The sequence below is a fragment of the Mesocricetus auratus genome, unplaced genomic scaffold (genome assembly GCF_017639785.1).
Source record: "Mesocricetus auratus isolate SY011 unplaced genomic scaffold, BCM_Maur_2.0 Super-Scaffold_100015, whole genome shotgun sequence".
NCBI lineage: Eukaryota > Metazoa > Chordata > Mammalia > Rodentia > Cricetidae > Mesocricetus > Mesocricetus auratus.
The window spans coordinates 41,744,039-41,765,292 of record NW_024429198.1 but is presented as its reverse complement, the minus strand read 5'-3'; the positions used below and the strand labels follow the sequence as shown (position 1 = coordinate 41,765,292).

General features: G+C 43.6%; 1 protein-coding gene across 3 annotated transcripts; it reads right to left on the bottom strand.

The window, feature by feature from the left end:
* Positions 1-7,207: 7,207 nt before the first annotated feature.
* On the bottom strand, positions 7,208-19,395 carry Snrpd1 (small nuclear ribonucleoprotein D1 polypeptide). 3 transcript variants are annotated; one of them, XM_040757821.1, is made up of 4 exons: positions 19,236-19,395; positions 12,607-12,683; positions 10,172-10,363; positions 7,208-7,385 (listed from the first exon to the last, which is right to left on the bottom strand). In XM_040757821.1, the coding sequence occupies exons 1-4, from the start codon at positions 19,247-19,249 to the stop codon at positions 7,309-7,311; spliced, it is 360 nt and encodes a 119-aa protein (XP_040613755.1). In that variant the 5' UTR covers positions 19,250-19,395; the 3' UTR covers positions 7,208-7,308. The 3 variants fall into 3 exon arrangements, with proteins under 3 accessions (XP_040613755.1, XP_040613754.1, XP_040613756.1); XM_040757820.1 differs by lacking the exon at positions 19,236-19,395 and adding an exon at positions 18,750-19,031; XM_040757822.1 differs by lacking the exon at positions 19,236-19,395 and adding an exon at positions 18,732-18,863.
* Between the last annotated feature and the right edge of the window lie 1,859 nt (positions 19,396-21,254).

Below are 21,254 nucleotides of genomic sequence, written 5' to 3'. Positions count from 1 at the left end.
GCATGGCTCAGCCAGAAGCAAACCCTTCTTCTTCTGCCAGGCCTTTTGCTCTCCCAGGCGATTTCAAATTCAGCTTGTGTGTCCCACAAAACCCAGAGCTTCTCAGCAACCGCTTTGAATGTGTGCATCAGTCTGAGAAAAGGAAGCTGGTTGACACAATGGAGTCTCCCTTTTCACTGTGTTTATTCTCGCTATCTTGTGTATTGATCCTTTGTTATCAGTAAGTGCTTCAGGTAATTCCTTTGTTAAAAAGAAATAAAAAGAGAGGCCCCCAGAACCAGAAAATAGGCCTTGACAGTTTATTATTTAGCTTTAAATAAGTGCAAGTGTAGCTGATTAATTTACAGCCTTCTACACACTCAATGTGTGCTTAAAAACTTACCAACCTCAGAACTATACCTTTTTTTTGGGGGGGGATTTCAAGATAGGGTTCTCTGTATTATTTTGGAGGCTGTCCTGGAACTCATCACCCTCAGAACTATACTGAAGAATTTTCACACTAAACATATTATGTAGACAAACATTTTTACATACATTTATATATGCCTATTTGTTTGATTGGGGTTAGTTTTTCAAGACAGGGTTTCCTTGTGTAGCTTTGGAGCCTGTCCTGGCACTTTCTCTGTAGAGCAGGCTGGCCTTGAACTCACAGAGATCCCACAGCCTCTGTGTCCCGAGTGTTGGGATTAAAGGTGTGCGCCACCACTGCCCAGTTAACTGTGGCAAATGCTAAGCATCCATTGGCTCTGTAAGTAATCTACTTGCTGAAATTTGTTACCCTAAAATACTTGGTCACAAGAGTGTACTGAGAACAATGAAATCTGTCACCTGACTTGCACCTTCCTATGGGAGGATTGCAAAGTGCTAGTTTTGTGTAATGTCCTTTACATGGACATTATTACACTTTTTGCACTTTGGTTGATAACCTGATGGCCACTAGGCATAGGTAGGTAGTCCTGCCCTGTGTTCTTTAGCTCAAGGCCATGACTCACCTCTCAGATAAAATGGAAGTTTTGTGCAGGCAGGAATACAATGGTAAAGGTAGACATTTTGTTTGCTGATTTTTAGAGACAGGGTGTTGGGTGAAGCCTTTTCCTTGTCAGCTGCTTTGGTTTTTCCCCACCAGTCGCCTAGGCTCTGGCACGTTGTAGTCCCCAAATAACACACAAGCTGCTGTATTAATTATGAAGCTGTTGGCCGTTTGCTTGATTTCTTACTGGCTAGCTCTGACTTAAGTATTTACTCCATAATTGTTAATCTAAGTATTTCTCTTACCGGAGAAAGGGTCCGGACTTCTTACCCCTATGGTGGCTACATGGTGACTCCCTGTGTTTCTCCTCCCAGAGTCCTCCTCGATTCCTAGTCCCACCTATCTTGCTTCCCTATTGGCCAACAGTGCTTTATTGACATATACACAGGACTTCCCCATCAACAGGGTTTCTCTATGTAGCCCTGAGTTCTCTGGAACTCTTTGTAGACCAAGCTGGCTTTGAACTCAGATATCCACCTGCCTCTGCCTCCCAAGTGGTGGAATTAAAGACATGAGCCATCATACCTGGCTATATTTCTAAATATTGGGCCATAATTGAAATACTTGAAAGACTCTGTGAAATCTGATTTTCTGATATTTTTCTTAGGAATTCAGGGCTGGGGAGGTGGCTTGGTGGATAAAACATTTACCATGTGTGAGGACAGGAGTTTGGATTTCCGGAAGTCAGGTAAAGTTTGAGTAGGTGTGAGGACCTACCTACCTGCATGTAACTCCAGTACTCTGAAGCAAGCTGACTGGCTTGACTAGAGGAATTGGTGAGCCCTGAGTTCAACCAAAAGATCCTGTCTCAGTGAATAGGTAGAGAATGACGCAAACTCCAGCATCAGTTTCCTATATCCACACACACACATGCTAACAAACATACATGTGTGCTGTGGGCACACACACACATGCTAACATACATGTGTGCTGTCGACATATCCACACACATACATGCTAACAAACATACATATGTGCTGTGGACACATACATGCTAACAAACATACATATGTGCTGTGGGCACACACATATATGCTAACAAACATACATGTGTGCTGTCGACACATACACATACATGCTAACATACACATGTGTGCTGTGGACACATGGACACACACACACATGCTAACAAGCAGACATGTGTGCTGTGGACATACACACACATGCTAACAAACATACATGTGTGCTGTGGACATACACACACATGCTAACAAACATACATGTGTGCTGTGGAATAATCCTCTTGTACACTGTGGTGATCTGTCACTCGGATTGGTTTAACAGCTAGGCAGAATTTTCAGGGCAGAGAGCATGCTGGGAAGAAGGGAAGAATTCGGAAAGTCAAGGGATTTGATAAACATGCCTTGCTGGCAGGTGCCGCCATGTGGCAGACAGTAGAAATGTGGGAAACTTTTAGGAAAAGAAAAACAAAGAAAGAAAAGGGCTGGAGAGATTGCTCAGAGGTTAAGAGCACTGACTGCTATTCCAGAGGTCTTGAGTTCAAATTCCAGCAACCACATGGTGGCTCACAAGCATCTGTAATGAGATTTGGTGCCCTCTTCTGGCCTGCAGGGATACCTGCAGACAGAACATTGTATACATAACATATAAATAAACCTTTAAAAAAAATATGGGTTAATTCAAGTTGTAGGGGCTAGTTAATAACAAGCCTAAACTATTATCTGAGCATTGATAGATAATAAGAAGTCTCTGTGTGGTTATTTGGGAGCAGACTGGCAGGACAGAGCTGACTGGCCCTGACAAAAAACTCTGCCCACACATGTGCACATACGACACAAATTTTACACTTAAAAAAAATAAAGCCTTGAGATAGATGTGTGCAAAATGAAGAAAAACTAAGATCTATATGCTTCTTTTTGGGTTAGGGCAAGACCGTGAGTTAAAAATTCAATCCATTCTCTGTTATGCTGCAAAATTTGAGCCAGTTTAATTTTTTCCTCATGCATTTTAAACCTTTCGTAGCAGGTGGTGGCGGCAGTAGCATTGCTCACCTTTAAGCCCAGCAGTTGGGAGACAGAGGCAGGTAGATCCTTGAGTCTGAGTCCAGCCTGGTCTACAAATCAGGTTCCAGGAAAGCTAGGGTTACAGAGAAACCCTGTCTCCAAAGTAAATAATAAAACGATAGCCTCTAGTACAATAAACTCACCAAGTACCCAGACATTAAAACTTCTTTGTTTTTCAAGACAGGATTTGTGTGTGTAGCCCTGGCTGTCCTGGAACTCACTTTATGGACCAGGATGGCCTCGAACTAGAGATCTCCTTGCCTCTGTCTCCCAAGTGCCAGAATAGAAGGCACACACCTCCACCTCCCAGCTGACACTAAAACTTTCAAAACATTTTAAATTAATTTGGCATTTTCTTAAAATCCCATCTAGGTGCTATTCTGAGAGGCAATGAACCCAGCATCAAAGATATAGCTAGCTGATTTTCATACACATTGGACCTTGCAGGTATCAAGACCTGTGGATATTTACATCTGTCATGTACTTTTTGTACAAGTCTACTCATCATGCACAATATAATGCATATCTCAATATGTGAGTCATGGTCTCATGTAGATTAGCCTGGCTTTGAACTTGCCAAATAGCAGATGGCTTTGAACTCTGTCTGTCCTTGAGAACTGGGAACACAGACTTGTGCCACCACAGGACATTTTTAAGATATGTGTGGGTGCTGAAAGCCAGAGAGCATCAGACCCCTTAGAGCTGAAGTTACATTTTCAAGTCATCCAATGTGAGTACTAAGTACTGAATTTGAGTCCTCTGGAGAGTACTAAGAGCTCTGAACCGTTATCTATTTGCCTAGAGACAACCTTTTTGACCTCCAGTTGAATTCCCCAATGTGGAATCCAAGGAATGTGGGTGGGGGTACATGAAAGCACACAATTTACAGGAAGTTGAGGCAGAAGGGTTAGTCTGAGGTCAATTTGTACTGAGTTCCTGTCTCAAAACCCAGAAGCCAAAGAGGGGCTGTGACTAAGGGCACTTGTTCTTGAAGACGACTGGGCTCCGGTCCCCGCACCCATGTGCACAACTAACTCTTCGGTTTCAGATTTGACACTCTTTTCTGACCCCCAGCGTCAGGCACACAGGTACTACACATTCGTATATTTCAACAAAACACTCATACACATAAATGTATCTACATAAAGTATTAATCATTGATCTTATACATTCTTTTTGTTGGATCAGAATTGATAAAGCCATGTGATCACAGATCAGGTGTATAATTTTAATCCCCTATAAACAAAGTAAGCATGTCAATTATAGAATAAGTATTTGAATCTACCAATTAGCTAAAATACTGCCAAGACCATTTTTACACAGGCCTCAAACTAATGGTCAGGGCTGGGATTACCCATCATGTCTTGCATACAATCTTCAGTCTTGAAATTTGCATATCACTTTCACTTAGTATTTCAAAGAGGAGAAAGGTAAGATCCAGTGTGTACATTCATGGCATGCCTATAAAGATCAGAGAACACTCCCAGGAGTCAGTTATTTCCATTTTTATATGTGGCATCTAGAGACTGAACTCAGGTCATTGGGCTTGCACAGCATATCCCTTTACCCACTAAACCACCTCACTGGCTCCTATGTCAAACATTACAAAAATTATTATTATTATTATTATTGGTTTTTTGAGACAAGGTTTCTCTGTATTGTTTTGGAGTCTGTCCTGGAACTCGCTCTGTAGACCAGGCTGGCCTTGAACTCACAGAGATCCGCCTGCCTCTGCCTCCCGAGTGCTGGGATTAAAGGTGTGCGCCACCAACACCCGGCCCGCAAAAATTATTTTTTGTGTGCATGTGCTTGTGCGCGCACACACGTGTGTATGTGTGCATGGAGATCAGAGCACAATCTGTAGGATTTGGTCTCACTTTTTACCAAGTGGATCCCACGGATCAAACTCAGGTTGCCAGGCTCAGTGGCAAGTGCCACCATGAAGCCATCTCACCAGTCCAGACCCTAAACTTAAGAATTTATGTACATAGTATTTTGCCACAGGCTTTTAACAAAAATTTCAATTTGGTTTTACCAACACTTGGGAGCAGGATGTGAAAGCCTGATGCCTCAAGAGGCAGAGAAAGCACCCAGCTGACCCTCCTCCTCCACCAACGTCCCAGAAAGACCTGGATCCTACAGTCTCAAACGAGACTCCTCTAACTCAGTCTCTCCCTTTTACTTCCCGGGCCAGCTTTCTCTCCATCCTCCTAACTCCCTTACTCTGATATTTTCTGTTCATTTCCTGTCAACTGGTTGCCTGCTCCACCACTTGACCTGTGGTTGACTTATCTAATCCTGTTTCATTACAAGTGTGTGTGATGGGGAAAAACCTTCTGTGTATATGTTGATAAATTAAAGCACTGTTGGCCAATAGGGAAGCAAGATAGGTGTGATTAGGAGTCGAGGAGTATTCTGGGAAATGTAGTCAAGAGTTGCCATGTGATCCAGGGAAGAGACGACGAGTCAGGATGCTGTCCTCGGAAAGTCCTTATAGAAATATATATTAGTAGTCATGGGTTAATACTTAAGACAGAACTAGCTAATGAGAAGGCCGACAGCAACAGTGTCTGTGTGTTATTTGGGGCTGATGAGGCTGCGGAAGTATGCTTGTTACATGTGTGCTGGGCTATTTCAATTTCAGAGGGGTATGGGAGCAGTGTTTTAGATGATTCTTTTGAGAAGGCATTAAGTCCATGTCATGGCAGTTAGGAGCACTGGCTGCTCTTCCAGAGGTCCTAATTCCCAGTGTCCATATGGCATCATCAAATCCATCTAAAATGGGATCTGATGCCCTGCTCTGGCATGCAGAGTACTCGCACATAAAATATATAAACAACTTCATCTTTAAGCCTGGACAAGATGGCACAGACCTTTAATCCTATCATTTGGTAGGCAGAGGCAGGCAGATAGCTGAGTTTGAGGCCAACCTTGTCTACAGAGCTAGACCCTGAAAAGCTAGAATCACGCAGAGAAAGGCCAAAAATAAATAATAAGATAAAATCTGCAAACAGGGCTGGAGAGATGGCTCTGAGGATGAAAATATGAACAATTACTATTCTTCCAAAGGATCCAACGTCAGTTCCTAGTGCCCACATGAGGTGGCTCACACCACCCTTACTCCAGTCTGTAACTGGGAACCCAACACCTCTGACCTCTTCAGGCACATGCATATACCGACATGCAGACACAGACACATACACAAAAATAAAGTTCAAAAAAATTTTAAACAGCAAACTAAAACCTAAGAATTCTTATTAAGTGTAATAATTATTTTGCTATCAAAACAGGTTTTTCTCTCGTTAAGACTTCTTGAGGCTGGCTATGGGGGTGTACCCTTTGATCCCATTACTTAGGAGACACAGGCAGGCAGATCCCTGTGAGTTGGAGACCAGCCCAGTCTACACAGCTGAGTTTCAGGAAAGCCAGGGTTATGTAGAGACCCTGTCTCAAAAACAAAACCTTGTAACATTTGACAAAGAAGTTACTGATTGGTGCTTCTAGACTACCCAAGTGAAAATCTAGTGAACACCTGAATTTCATTTCTGGAGAACGTAAGGTTACATAGTCTATTGATAACCTTTCAAAAAAGCATTAACAATAACAAGATCAGTGTGTTTTTGTTTTCCTGAGACAGGGTTCCCTGTGTAGCTCTGGCTGTTGTGGAACTCAACGATCTGACTGTCTTGAGTGATGGGACACCATGGGCTGGTAATACTCAATGTTTTTTGTTTTTTTGTTTTTTTTTTTCGAGACAGGGTTTCTCTGTATTGTCTTGGAGGCTGTCCTGGAACTCACTTTGTAGACCAGGCTAGTCTCGAACTCACAGAGATCCGCCTACCTCTGCCTCCTGAGTGCTGGGATTAAAGGCGTGTGCCACCAACACCCGGCTAAAACTCACTATTTTTCCTAGTAAGGCTGGTTGCAAGGAGTAAAACTACCGAGAATGAATTTTGGGTCCCATCCCATAAGGACTCTGTTGAAATACTGAGAGTTTATTTCATCCAAAGGGCACCACATAATGGAATCAAAGAAATTAAATGCACGTGCAATGCACACTCATTTCATGTTACTGACACCAGGAACTTAACAGACTGTGTTGAGCGCATAGTAGACCCTGAAACTTTGATTTGATAATCAGCAGAAAACTCCATTCCCACACTTACGTTTATTAAAAACTGACAAACAAACAAAACATGTACAAAAAATATTCCCCAGTTCCTTATCACTTTGAAAGAGTAATCTTGAAAGACATTATCGCCTAGGACCCCCTCTTCCTCTGCCGCGACCACGTCCTCTTCCTCTGCCTCGGCCTCGACCTCTTCCTGCAACTGGGGAAAAAGGAAAACAAAGCAGGTGAAATTCTCTTCAGCAGTCATAGTACCCAGCCACCACACAGGCCCCTGTGCCCTTTTCCTCCTCAGCCTATAAAGCCTGTCACTACCTCCCAACAAGTAGGAAGAAAAGAAACAGAAGGAATCAAAGGACACTGACACAGAAAGGCTTGAGATTTAGAAAAGCAGCAACATAAGGCGAGGGAAAGGTAAAATCAGTGTTTTAAAGCTATGCAGTAATTTCTAAGTAAAAAATAATAAGAAACTCAAGAGCATTTGTATTTTTATAACTAATTCCAGCAGGCTACAACACAAAGTGCATTTCCCGGTGGTGTAGGCAACAAACCAACAAGACCTCAAGGTCAACATATTAAACATCTCCCAAAGCAGACCCTGTGGTTTCAATGTGAAAGTCCTCCATAGACTCACATTGTATCCCTTGGTCTCCACTTGGTGGTACTGTCTGCCTTGGGGTTTTATTGCCTGGCTAAACATCCTGTTCACTTTCTGCTTCCTGATACAATGTGACAGGACAAGGGTCTGCTCCTGGAGTTCTGCTTTCTCCAGGCAATGAAATGTAACCCCTTGATATGAACCTTCCTAATGCTGCACCCTTTAATACAGTTCCTCATATTGTGGTGACCCCCAACCATAAAATCATTTCACTGCTACCTTATAACTGTGTTTTTGTTGCTGTTATGAATCATAATGTCAGTGTTTGTGTTTTCCAATGGTCTTAGATAACTCCTGTGACAGGGACATTCACCCACATATTGATAGCTTCAAAGGTAAACTAAACCTTTCTTGAAGCTGCTTGTTGGGTATTTTCTCACAGAAACAAGAAAAGTAGCTAATACAGCAGGGAACTGAAACCTCTCCATGAGAAAAACAGCTCTGGTATAGACTTCTAGATCTTGAAACTTTGAATCTGCCAAGTGAAGAGTCCAACTTACTTTGAAACACTGTGGAACAAGACTAAAAGCCCGGTTACTTAGGGGAACTGAGGAGGGTCACAAATTCAATGCTTGACTGGACAAATACTGCCCAGCCCCAGAATGTCCTTTCTAAGTATCTTTTAAAATAAACATATAGGGCCGGGCAGTGGTAGCGCACGCCTTTCATCCCAGCACTCAGGAGGCAGAGACAGGCGGATCTGTGTTTGAGGCCAGTCTGATCTATAGAGTTCCAGGACAGCCAGGGCTACACTGAGAACCCTGTGACAAACAGGAAGAGAAATGAGAGAAAGCAGGGCTAAGGATGCAGCTCAGCTGTAAAATGCCTACCCAGCACACACCAGTCCTCAGGTTTGACCACTAGCACCACACAAACCAGGATGGTGGACAACTATAATCCTAGCCCCTGGCAAGTGGGGGCAGGAATCAGTTCAAAGTTACTCTTGGCTATACAGCTGCTTTGAGATCAGCTTGAGCTACATGGGACCCTATCTCAAGACAAGGAAAAAGAAAGAAAAAAAAATCAGAGAAAACTAACAAATCAAAATACTAAAAACTTCTCAAAGAAAAATTGGGTAGGGCAGTTAAAATTGGGGTATATGGGAAAAGGAGAGATTCAGAAGGAGCTAATAAAGACACTGTGTATATGTACATGAAAATTTCAAATTACAAATAAACTGAACAAAATTAAAATCAATGGCAGGTGATGGTAGTACATGCCTTTGATCCCAGCACTCAGGAGGCAGAGACAGGCGATCTCTTTAGTTGGAGGCTAGTCTAGTCTACAGAGAGTTCCAGGACAGCCAGGGCTACACAGAAAAATCCTGTCTCCACACACTCCCCTGCCCCATGTGTGCCCCCAAGAGAAAAATACAATTACTAGTCAATCAACAATAAAAACCATGAGTGTGGCAGTCTGAAAGAACATGGCCCCCAAAGGAAGTAGCACTATTAGGAGGCGTGGCCTTGCTGTAGAAGGTGTGGTCTTGTTAGAAGTGTGTGACTGTGGAGGTGGGTGCTGAGATCTCATATGCTCAAGCCACGCCCGGTGAGACAGTTCCCTTCATGCTGCCTTCTGATCAAGACGGAGCCAGCACCACTTCTGCATGCACAATGCCACGTCCCACATGATAATGGACTACATTCAGAAAATGGAAGCCACCCCAATCAATGTGTTTCCTATGAGAGTTGTAGTAGTTCTCTTCACAGCAAGGGAGACCCTAAAACTGACAGCAACAGAATAGGATCTTACAAAAACTCAAAGGAGGCTTGAGAATAAAGTATGTGCTGACAGAGAGCAAGGTCACGGCTATTTCCCAGAAGCTAGAACAAAAAGGCAGAGACAAGATGAGAATAAATCAGCTAAAAGGCCCAGTTCCCATGAATTCCAAGACGAACAAAGGGCAGAAATCACCAAATGTCTTCTAAGCTGCATGAGCAAGAAAATTCACAATAAATTTTCACAAAACAAGAGAAAGGGAAGCTGCAGCCTCCAAATCTAGAATCCACTGAAGAAAGAACAGCAGAGAAGGCACAGCTCTTCTCCACAGCAACTCCAGGAGTGCTAGGCATCACATGCACTCATATGTATATAAGACGTTGCAGCCAGGCGTTGGAGACAGAGGCAGGTGGATCTCTGTGAGTTCGAGGCCAGCCTGGTCTACAGAGCGAGTTCCAGGACAGCCTCCATAACAACACAGAGAAACCCTGTCTCGAAAAGCCAAAAAGACATTGCAAGCAAGAATATGCCCTTGATGTTCACAGATGTATTTTGAACCATCAGTGAATTAAGATTTAAATACACTATATACAAAACACCTTCACACTTACCAGCTTCCCTTTTCTTAGATTTCACCTTGGGTTCAACATCCACAAGTAATGTATCCAGAGGTAAGCTGTCCGGTAGAATAAAATATCGGATGTTATTTCCTCGAATACTCAATGTTTCCAACTGTACAGGTTCTCTGTTCTTCAGGGTCATTTTCACAGCTTTAAGATGTGTATTCATGCTGACATCTACACCTAAAGGGAGAGAAAGCAGAACAATTACCAACACAATAAAGAAGGCAGCTGAAGGCCAGGCATTTGTGGCGAGCACCTTTAATCCCAGCACTCAAGAGGCAGAGGCAGATGAATCTCTGGTCTACAGAGCTATTTCCAAGACGGTTAGGGCTACACAGAGAAACCCTGTCTCGAAATAAAAACAAACAAAACACAAACTTTAAAGATTCTGTGTGTATTAATGAGAACGTACATGATTTTGTGTGTGTGTCTTGTTCAATTGTTCTCCGATTTTTGTATTTGTATGCATATGGGTAGGTGGGAAGGCAGGCACCTATGTGCTGTGATGCCTACACAACTCACAGGAGTCAGCTCTCTCTCTTCTCCTACAAGGACTCCGAGGAACAAACTCAAGTTGTCAGGCTTGGCAGCAGACACCTTTACCCACATGGCTGAGCTGGCACTCTCCACCTTGTGTTTTGAGACAGAGTCTCTCATAGAACTGGGATTACAAGAACATGAAGTACTCAACTTTTTTGGAAGCTGGGATCTGAACTCAGGTTCTCAAGCTTCAACAGTAAGCACTTTACCAACCAGGTCGTTTCTCTGATTCCTTGTCTTTAATCCTAACACTTGGGAAGCAGAGGCAGGCAGAGCTCTGAGTTCCAGGACAGCCAGAGCTGTAATATAGAGAAACCTTGACTCAGAAAACAAAAACAAGCAGGGGGATGGAGGGTGCGCAGGCCTTTACTCCCAGCACTCGGGAGGCAGAGGCAGCAGATCTGAGTTCAAGGCCAGCTTGGTCAACAGAGCGTGTTCCAGGACAGCATATTGCTATACAAGTTCCAGGGCTACACAGAAAAATCCTGTTTTGAGGATTGGGGGAGAAAAAACCTAAACAAACCCTTTCCTGTTCCTACGACAGTATCAGTGCATTCTGTCTCCTCCATCTCCTAGGGAAACTTATGTAGGAAAGTTGTAGCAGAGACTTATGTCTCCCCACCTCCATGACTGAGCACATGATTGTATGTGTGTATGTTCATGTAAGATACCAAATCTCAACAGTGATTGTCCACTAGAGAGAATGAGAGCTTCTTTATTAAATTTTGTTCTCCCAGTTCACTGAAACTTTCCTCCTGGGACATCCATTTACTAAGCACAGCACCTATTCTGTATTTGGTGAAACTTGTGGGTTTTTTTTTTTTTTTGGTATTACAGGTTTCATCTTTAGATTCTGACTTAAAAAAAAATTCCATTCTGGGGGTTGGGGATAGTTCAGCTGGTTTAGTATTTTCTTAGCATATATACAAGCCCTGGTTTCAAACCCTATTACCAAATAAGAGGTTTGGTAATGCACACTTGTAATCCCAGCACCCAGGAGCTAGTGGCAGGAAGACCAAAGGCCATCCTCAACCATACACAGTGAGTTTGAGACCAGTTCTAAACACTACCACAACAAAACCCACCCCAGCTCTTCCACAATGTCCAACAGTGTTCTACGTGGAGCAAACCAAATCCCTACTCAGGGCACTTTAACAAGGACAGCAACTGTACTTTCTTAAATATGGTGACAGACCATACAAAACTTAATAGGCAAGTACCATTCACAACTGGTACTACAAAGTTCTTAAACAGCCATAAAATGGTCCCATTTGTCTCCATGTTTACTAAAACACTGGGCCTACACAAGAATAGGAACACATATTAAGGCACTATTTTCTTTCTTTCAGCAATCACTTCTTCATATTTTTAAAATTATCTTTCGGAATGCCTATTAGGAAAGAAATTGTTCCAAAGCTCAGTGGGTAGCAAAAAATAAAGAATGGAACATGAATGAGGGATAGGTAGGAATAAGAAAGCAGTAGGAAACAGAAGAGGATAATGAAGGAAGATAAAAATACAGTATGTATAAAAATACCCTACTGAATCAATCAGACATATATGAAAAACAGACTAATATAACTATAGCCAAATACAGAATGCAAATGTAATAAAAGTACAAAGTTTCAAATGTGCTTTGGAAGAAGCAACATGCTATGCAGAGGAACACACAAGCAAAGGTATACAAGCTATGAAAACAAGAGCACCTGGCAGTCTGGTTTGACTGTAGCACAAGAATATAATATGAGGCTTAACTAAGGCTCATTCAGTAACTCAGACAAATGGAATCTCGAGGACCTTTACTGCAAGTAAACCAAACCCCTCTCCATCAGGTGAACCCAGGCAGAAAAACAAAGCCATTACAGAACAGCACAGCTCCTCACCTGTGATTGTTCCATGCACTTGTGTTCCATTCTTCAACTCAATGGTTACAGTTTCATGACTCAATTTCATCAAAAATCTATAAAACAAAAAGGCCTCAATTGTTACCTGTAACGTTTATACGTCTCTTTGGAAAGCTGGTATAGTGAAATTGTTGGAATCAAAATCTTCAAAATGCTACTGCAACAATTTGTATGGGGTCTAGACACTTGACCCAGCAGGTAGGAACTTGTGTTACTTTTGCAGAAAACTCAGTCTGAGACCCAGAACCCACACCAAAGCTCACAACCATTTGTACCTCCAGTCCTAGGGGGTCTGGGGCCCTCCTATTCGGACCTTCATACCAGGCAAGCAGTGGTGCACATACATACATGCAGATAAAAATACTCCTACACATAAGACTAACATCTTAACAATTCATATTAATAATATACAGCATGTTTAACTTTTCCTGAACTACACTCTCAAAGTTATAAATAAAGTAATAAACTGTCACTTGGCAGATGACTGTGTATCACAGGATGAAGAACTGTCTTGGGCAGCATATTCTAGGGGGTGTCCAACCTGCAGCCCGTGGGCTGTAAGAGTATTCAAATGTTTGACACAGTAATGTCATCTGCGAGTTCATGCTTCAGTTTGTGATTTTGTGTTGGGCCACATTCATAATTGCCCCGAGCTTTGGACTAGAAAACACTGGAAAGTATTAGAGAACAACTTCAAATGAAGACATTCAAGATCCTAGAGTAGTATCAGGGTGGTGGTGGGCATGCTTTTAATTCCAGCACTCTAGAGGCAAAGGCAGATGGGTCTCTATGAATTGGAGACCAGCCTGGTCTACACAGCAAGTGAGACAGTGTCTCAACAAACAACAAAAGGACCCTAGAGCCGGGCGGTGGTGGTACACGCCTTTAATCCCAGCACTCAGGAGGCAGAGGTAGGCGGATCTCTGTGAGTTCGAGGCCAGGCTGGACCAACAGCCTCCAAAACAATGCAGAGAAAACCTGTCTCGTAAAACCAAAAAAAAAAAAAAAAAGACCCTAGACTAATTTTAAACCACAAAAAGAAAGAATTGTCATTGGTAGCATTAAGATGGTAGGTCTGGGCAGTAGTGGTGCATGTCTTTAATCCCAGCACCCAGGAGGCAGAGGCAGGCAGGTCTCTGAGTTTGAGGCCAGCCTGGGCCACAGAGCAAGTTCCAGGACAGACTCCAAAGCTACACAGAGAAACCCTGTCTCAGAAAAACCCAAAAATATTATGTGGTAGAAATAAAGAATCGCTGGGGAGTGGTGGGTGACACATGCCTTTAATCCCAGCACTTGGGAGGCAGAGGCAGGCAGATCTCTATGAGTTCGAGGCCAGCCTGGTCTCCAAGAGCTAGTTCCAGGACAGCCTCCAAAGCCAGAGAAACCCTGTCCCGGAAAACAAAAACAAACAAATAAATGAAATAAGGAACCTCTCTTTTCTCTTCCTGCATTCTTGGTGAATAGGAATATTCTTCTAATCTGTAAACACATATGTAAGATCCAACTTCACACAAAATAAACCACTCTTACTTTATAGCGTCTATAACACTTAGAACTTATTTAGCAGTTTACACTGGAGAAGATTCCTTAAAAAAAAAATAAGAGCCAGATAGTAGTCCACTATATGGAAATGCCCATTATCCCATTGTGAATATTTTCAACTTTTTGCTATTACAAATTTATTTATGCAAGCACTTACCAATACCAATTATCAGCCTTCCAATTTTCCATCTATGTAAAAAAAGGTGTTGGGAAGGGGGGGCATAGCAAGACAGCTCAAAGGGTAAAGCACTTGCTGCCAAGCCTGATCCCCAGAACCAAATGATGGAGAGAATCGACTCCCCCTAGGGTCCTTTGCCTTTTGTATATACACAGTGACGCCAACCCTCCCCCCACACACAAATAATAAATTGTAATCTTTTTTTTCCCCTAGACAGGGTAATTCCAACACAACAACTGCATGCAATAACTGGACAGCAGTACCTAGCAAATACCTCATGTTCTGACTTTCTAGCCTTGGTTGTCCTGAAACTCAAAAGATCAGCCTGCCTTTGTCTCCCAAGTGCTAGGATTAGAGGCATGTGCTACCACCGTGATACTTGTAATCTTAAACAAACAAATATATCAACTGCAGGCAAAAGCACTTGATATATAGGCTGAGAACCTAAGTTATAATTTCTGGGACCTTGGTGGAAGGCAAAAACAAACTCCCCAAAATCGTCTTATAATGTCTACATGCACCTGTTGTGTACGCGAAAACACATGGTAATTATCTTCTAATGAGCATGGCTATGACAGAAGTATGCTTGTAATCCTAGCACTTGAGCAGTGGGGACAGAACACAGGAATCCAAGGATTAGCTAGAGTTTGAAACCAGACTGGCCAAATGAGACTTTCAAAAGGAAAGGGGTGGGGGAGGCTAGAGAGATGGCTCTGCAGCTGGTCAGGCGCACTTGCGGCTGCTTATCCCAGGACCCCAGTTTGCTTCCCGCACCGGCATGCCAGTTCACAACTGTCTAGCTATCAGACAGACATGTGGTACATATACACAAAATAAAACTTAACAATAGTAATTCTAAAACAGGAGGAAGGAGGAGGAAGAGGCAGTCGCAATTTGCCTGTGATTTTTCATGAATATAGAAAAACCCTTATTTCTTTTGTGAATTGCTTATACATTATTCATGCACTATCCATCAGTTTGAGTTTTTCTTTTATCATCCATCACTCATTAGAGTACAAACTCCAAGTGCATGCCACACCTTTTTCCTTTTCCTTAAAAAATATCATTTAAGCCAGGTGGCGTACACCTTTAGTCCCAGCACTCAGGAGGCAGAGGCAGGTGGATCTGTGAGTTTGAGGCCAGACTGCTCTACAAAGAGTGTTCTAGGACAGTCAGGGCCACACAGAAAAACCCTGTCTCAAAAAACAAATTTTTAATTTTCTGTGCAACATGTGTCCCTAGCACCTACAGATGCCAGAAGAGGTCCTAGGAATTGAACCTGGATCCTCTGGAAGAACAACCAGTGCTCATAACCTGAGTCATCTCTCCAGCCCCCTGGCTTTTTTCCCCCCTATTTGATTCTATAACGACCCTTTTGGAGCTCAGGCTTTAAAGTGACGTTTCCCACACCAGGACTGCAAAAACGTTCTCTTCTTTTACTTTTATATATTTAGACATGTAGCCCACCAGGAATTCTCCTCTTTCTTGTCTGTTCTAAGGCACAAATTGCCTTTGTAATTCTCCCCAGTTGTGCCAATGCATGACTCCTTCATTTCAGCTACTCTCCCTCTGCCCTAATTTATTATGATATACTGCAAATGAAGAAAATTAAAGGGGTCACAAATTATCAAAATGTTGCCATTTCTCCTTCTTTCTCCTCAGTATTTACAGTTTTACCTTGCCATCTAAAAGTAAGATGCTGTCATTAGTGAGGACATTCTGCCAAAGTAACCCTAACACAACAACTGCATGCAATAACTGGACAGCAGCACCTAGCAGACACGTCGTGTTCTGACTTTCTAGTCTGTCATTCACAATACCACAATTACATGCAGTGAAATAATGCTACAGCATCACCCATGTTTTATTTTAGCCAAATGGCCATGGAATGATAATCCTACAATAGCCTCTAACAACACTTCATATTCAGATTTTCTAGTCTATCTTTCTACAACATCCTTTGTAAACTATTACAGTACACTGCACAAGTAAAATTATCTGTTCATTCTCACCACCATTCTACTATGAAGGCAAGGACCTTTCTATAGGTAACACTGGACTACCACAAACACTGAGGGGCTGGATAGATGGCTCAGAGGTTAAGAGCACTGGTTGTTTTTTCAGAGGTTCTGAGTTCAAGTCCCAGCAACAACATGGTGGCTCATAACCATCTATAATGGGATCTGGTGCCCTATTCTGGCCTGCAGTGCAGCTGTACACGCAGGCAGAACACTGTGTACATAATAAATTAAGAAAAAAACAAAAACAAAAAAACACCTAGACAGGTCCAATGTCTCAGCAACTAAAGGAAACGCACCTTAAACACCACCTTAAAAAATTATGTTGCCAAGCATGGGGCAAAGATCTTTAATCTCAGCACTCAGGAAGCAGAAACTGTTTCAGAAAGAAGGGGGTGGGTAGGGAGATACAGTCTGCTAAAAAATCCCCTTAAGATATCTAGGCACAGATTTGTAATCTCAGTTATTCAGTAGGCTGAGGAAGGATGATCCCAAATCTGAAGTGAGCCTGGGGTATGGAGTGACTTCTAGACAACCTGGTGACATCCTGTCTCAATTTTTCATTTTGTGAATTCTCTTATTATTATTATTGCTGTTGAGACATTTTCTCTGTGTAGACCTGGCTGTCCCAAAACTAATCTGTAGATGAGGCTGGCCTCATTCAGAGATGCCCGTCTCTGCCTCCCAAATGCTTGGGACTCAAGGTATGTACCACTACACCTGGCTTCTAATTCTTTTTTTTTTCAAGACAGCATTTCTGGCTACCCTGGAACTCACTTGAACCCCGGTCTACCTGCCTCTGCCTCCTAAATGCTAAGATTAAAGGCATGCACCACCAATGCCCAGCTGGAATTCTCTTTTTATTGCAAGTGGGACATCAAATAGTCAGGTACATGGGGTCCTCTAAGTATCTAAATTCTCACTATTTGACCAGAAAACCAAATAGAACAGGACAGGGAGCAGTGTCTTCATTTAAAAAACAGGACAATTGGCAATTTGTCAGATGATAGGCAGATTAAGAGAAACGTAACCAGGAAAAGTCGCTTCCTGCGCTGGGGCAAAATGGCAATGGGATAAAGGACGATTACAGTCCCATTAATGCACAAATAAGAAAGCCCACTGAACCGGGCGGTGGTGGCGCACACCTTTAATCCCAGCACTCGGGGGCAGAGGCAGGCGGATCTCTGTGAGTTCGAGGCCAGGCTGGACCAACAGCCTCCAAAACAATACAGAGAAACCCTGAAAATGCAAACTAGTCAAACAGCCATGTTTATGAGGCAAAATATATTCTCCCGTAAGAAATGTCTTTATTGTGCACTACAAAAAACAGGATTCAGGACAAGCTATTTAAAAAATCCCATCAGCAGGAGGCGGTGGCAGTACACACCTTTAATCTCACACAGAGGCAGTCGACAAGCTTGAGGCAGCCTAGTCCACACACAGGGCAAGTTCCAGGACAGCTAAGACTACCCAGAGAAGCCCTGTCTCCAACGAGGGCGGGGTTCACATCAGTAACAGAGTGAGCACTTGCCTAGGATGTTGGCTGGAGGTCAAGGTAACCCACCATTACCACTACCCAAAAGCAAATTTATCGGAACAGAATGAGAAAAACCCAAGTTACTGCAAATACGTTATAGTTCACATCAGGCAGTACGGAAACAGAAGAGCTATAGCTCAAAGGTAGAGGGATTATTGGAAGCTCTCTAGGTGCTATCCCCAGAACAGGTGGAATTTTTAAAAAAGCAAAAACCTTATATTCCTTCTCTACCAGCTCCCCCTGAACAGAGTGTTGGACCAGAAGTAACCTATTTTGCCTTCATCATTAAACAGAAAAGAAATTTTGTAGCCAGGTGGTTGAGGATCATGCCTTTAATCCCAGCGCTGAGGCAGAGGCAGTGTTATCATAAATGCTCGTGGGGGGCCTTTGTGGATTCCATGGCAGGCGAAGGGACAAACATGCCAGGCAGACAGGACTTAAGTGAGAAGTTTTATTAGAAAAAGAAAGGAGGGAGGGGAGGGAAGGAAAGAGAAAAACCGTAGAGAGAGGGAGGGAGGGCAGAGGTCTTTCTTTTAAAGGGGTCCTTTGCACTTGGGCTGAACTGAGTGCATTCTGCCAGGTGACAGGGGCAGGCCTCCATGAGTTCGAGGCCTACGTGGCGAAGTGCAGGACAGCTAGGGCTGTTACACAGAGAAACCCTGTCTCGAAAACCCAAAAGGAAAAATCTCGTGAACTGTGTACAACTACTTTTAACATGACTACAAACAGTCCTTGACTCAACAAGAAACCAAATTATTTCTAATGGCTTGGGCATTATACCCTGTTTCAGGTTCTGCCTAATGCCTATTTAGTTTGGAAGTCATCATACCAGCAAAGCTCCACTAACCGACACAATCTGCAATCGGGCGAAATTAGCTTAACTTCTGCCCCATCCCGGGACACTGTCGTGAATCGGAAGCCAACACGAGATGAGTTACACATAACCGCTCCAAAATAAAGGAGAACTTAATCTAAAACGTCTAGCAAATCGGCGTCGTTATCTGCAGATAAAACCCATACGGGTTTTGAGTTCTCGTCCGTGCGAGCAGCCCGACTCGCCAGGGAAAGCGGCCTCCGCTCCGATCAAGGCGCGGGATACGAGGCGAGCCGAAACGGCTCGGCTCCCCCATTCCTGGAGGTCGCGCGGGGGCCGGGGCGCGCCGGTTCCTCGCCGGCAGCAACGAGAAGGGCGCGGCGGGCCGGAACGCGGGGGCCGTTAGCAGGCCGCGCGCACGCGGCTTTCCCGCCTCCCTGCGAGCACAGAGGCCCGGCTTCCCGAGCCCGCCCAAACCCTGTCCCCGCCGCCTTCGGTCCGCCGGGGGAGCCTCCTCACCTCACGAGCTTCATCCTAGCGGCGCAGCCTCCCTCTCGTCCTACTGGGCACGGAATTCGAGCTCCAAAGGCTCACCGACTAGGCGTATGAATGGCCGGAAGAGCGCGCGGAGGCCTGCGGATGCGCGGTGAACACGCGGAAGCCGCGCTGCCTTCCGGCCGCCGGGAGAACCACAGCGGCCCCTAGCGACGGGAGGAGTGCTTTGCGCCGTCTGAACGCCTGCGTGATGGCTGGTGGAACGAGAATCTGCAGGATTCTCGTTAAAACAATTTATAATGGCCTGAAGCTTTCACACTTGGAAGGAAGAGAAGATCTGAGAGAATCCCTCCAAGACTTGTTTGATCCTTCAGACCCACGTGTTGGAAGCAGAGAACTCAGTCCCGCCCGCAAGTTTCTTCTAGTTGGTTTGACAACTTAACCTGAGCCAATCAGGTCTTAAGGGCATGATAGTTTACCTTTGGGGATCTGAATTGTAATAACCCCAGAGCTACTGAGCACCTTTTTAAAAAACACGAAAGCCATTCTCAGGACAGAGTTTTAAATAAGTCCCTAATTATATAGTAAGTTCTTCAACTTAAAAAAAATTATGTCAATATTTCAGTCGGTGTTAAAATAAAACAATTCAACTCCTTATTTGCAATAACCACATTGTAACTACTCAAAATCTATATGTATCTCTGGTTACAGTGCAGATAATTTCCACCATCACAAGAAGACTGGATAATATTAGTTTGTTATATTTGATTCTTACATGGAGCACAAATTCTTTTTTTTTTTTTTAGTTTTTCGAGACAAGGTTTCTCTGTGGCTTTGGAGGCTGTCCTGGAACTAGCTCTTGTAGACCAGGCTGGTCTCGAACTCATAAAGGTCCACCTGTCTCTGCCTCCCGAGTGCTGGGATTAAAGGAGTGCGCCACCAACGCCCGGCTCAAATTCCAATTGTTCTTACTAATAAAAACTCAGAGTCAGCAGTCAAGGGGTGAAAGCTGAGGGGTCAGAGAAACAGAGCAGCCAGCCACTAGAGTCCTCACCTCTACCAATGTTCAGACCAAAGGGGCGATCCTCTCCTCAGACTGTCTCCTCATACCCTTATATTCCTCTCTCCGCCCAGCCACACCACTCTGGTCTCTACCTGCCTACCGTTGGGATTAAAGGCTCATGACTTTCAAGTATTGGAAGTAAATGTGTGAGCCACCACCGCCTGGTTCTTTTTCTCTTTTAGACTGGATCAATCTCGTGTAGCCCAGGGTGGCCTTGAACTCACAGAGATCTGCTTGTCTCTGCCTCCTGAGTGCTGGGATTAAAGCTTTGTGCCACCACTGCTTGGCACCTGTGGCTAACTGGTGTGGCTAGCTCTGCACTCTGATCTTCAGGCAAACTAGATTTGTTAGATCACAAACAAACTATCACCCCACTTACAATTGTTTATTTACTTATACTGAACTCAGGAGAATATAGTATCTGAAAGCAAAAATAGTAAGTAAATAAATAAATAATAAATCTGTTTATTGCATTTGCCAACATCCAGTGTCTCCAGTATTATGCTTTGATATAATGTGCTCTTCTCTTCTTCTTCTTCTTCTTCTTCTTCTTCTTCTTCTTCTTCTTCTTCTTCTTCTTCCTCTTCTTCCTCTTCTTCCTCTTCTTCTTCACAAAACAGCCCAATACCAGTGTGTAGGAACTGGTCCCAAGGGCCTATGAGACTGAAGAAGGAGGCAGGCAAGCCCAGAATTGCAGTGTGCAGTTTATAGGTGACGTACAACACAAGCATGAGCCTGGGCATCAAGAAATCCACCTAGGTCCTTGAGATTTGGGTTAGAATGTAAGTGGGGTTATAAAATAGGGCAAACGTTTGTTCAGCGCTAGACATGGTGGGTGCAAGTTTGAGGCCATCATGTACCATTCGAGTAGACTCTATCTCTAACCTTCCATCCCCCTAAAAAGTGATTTCACCCAAGTCAGGCTATATGTGATCCATATCAAGCTAACATCAGATCAGAATCAGGCCCATTCTTAGGCC

Bases quoted from the DNA above. Each gene is read 5' to 3' on its own strand.
- Snrpd1 (XM_040757820.1), bottom strand. From the start codon at position 18,844: ATGTGTAACTCATCTCGTGTTGGCTTCCGATTCACGACAGTGTCCCGG. The intron at 12,684-18,749 runs GTTAGTGGAGCT...TTTGTTTTATAG, and splicing joins CCCGATTGCAGATTGTGTCG to ATTTTTGATGAAATTGAGTC. The intron at 10,364-12,606 runs GTGAGGAGCTGT...CTCTCCCTTTAG, and splicing joins AGTGCATGGAACAATCACAG to GTGTAGATGTCAGCATGAAT.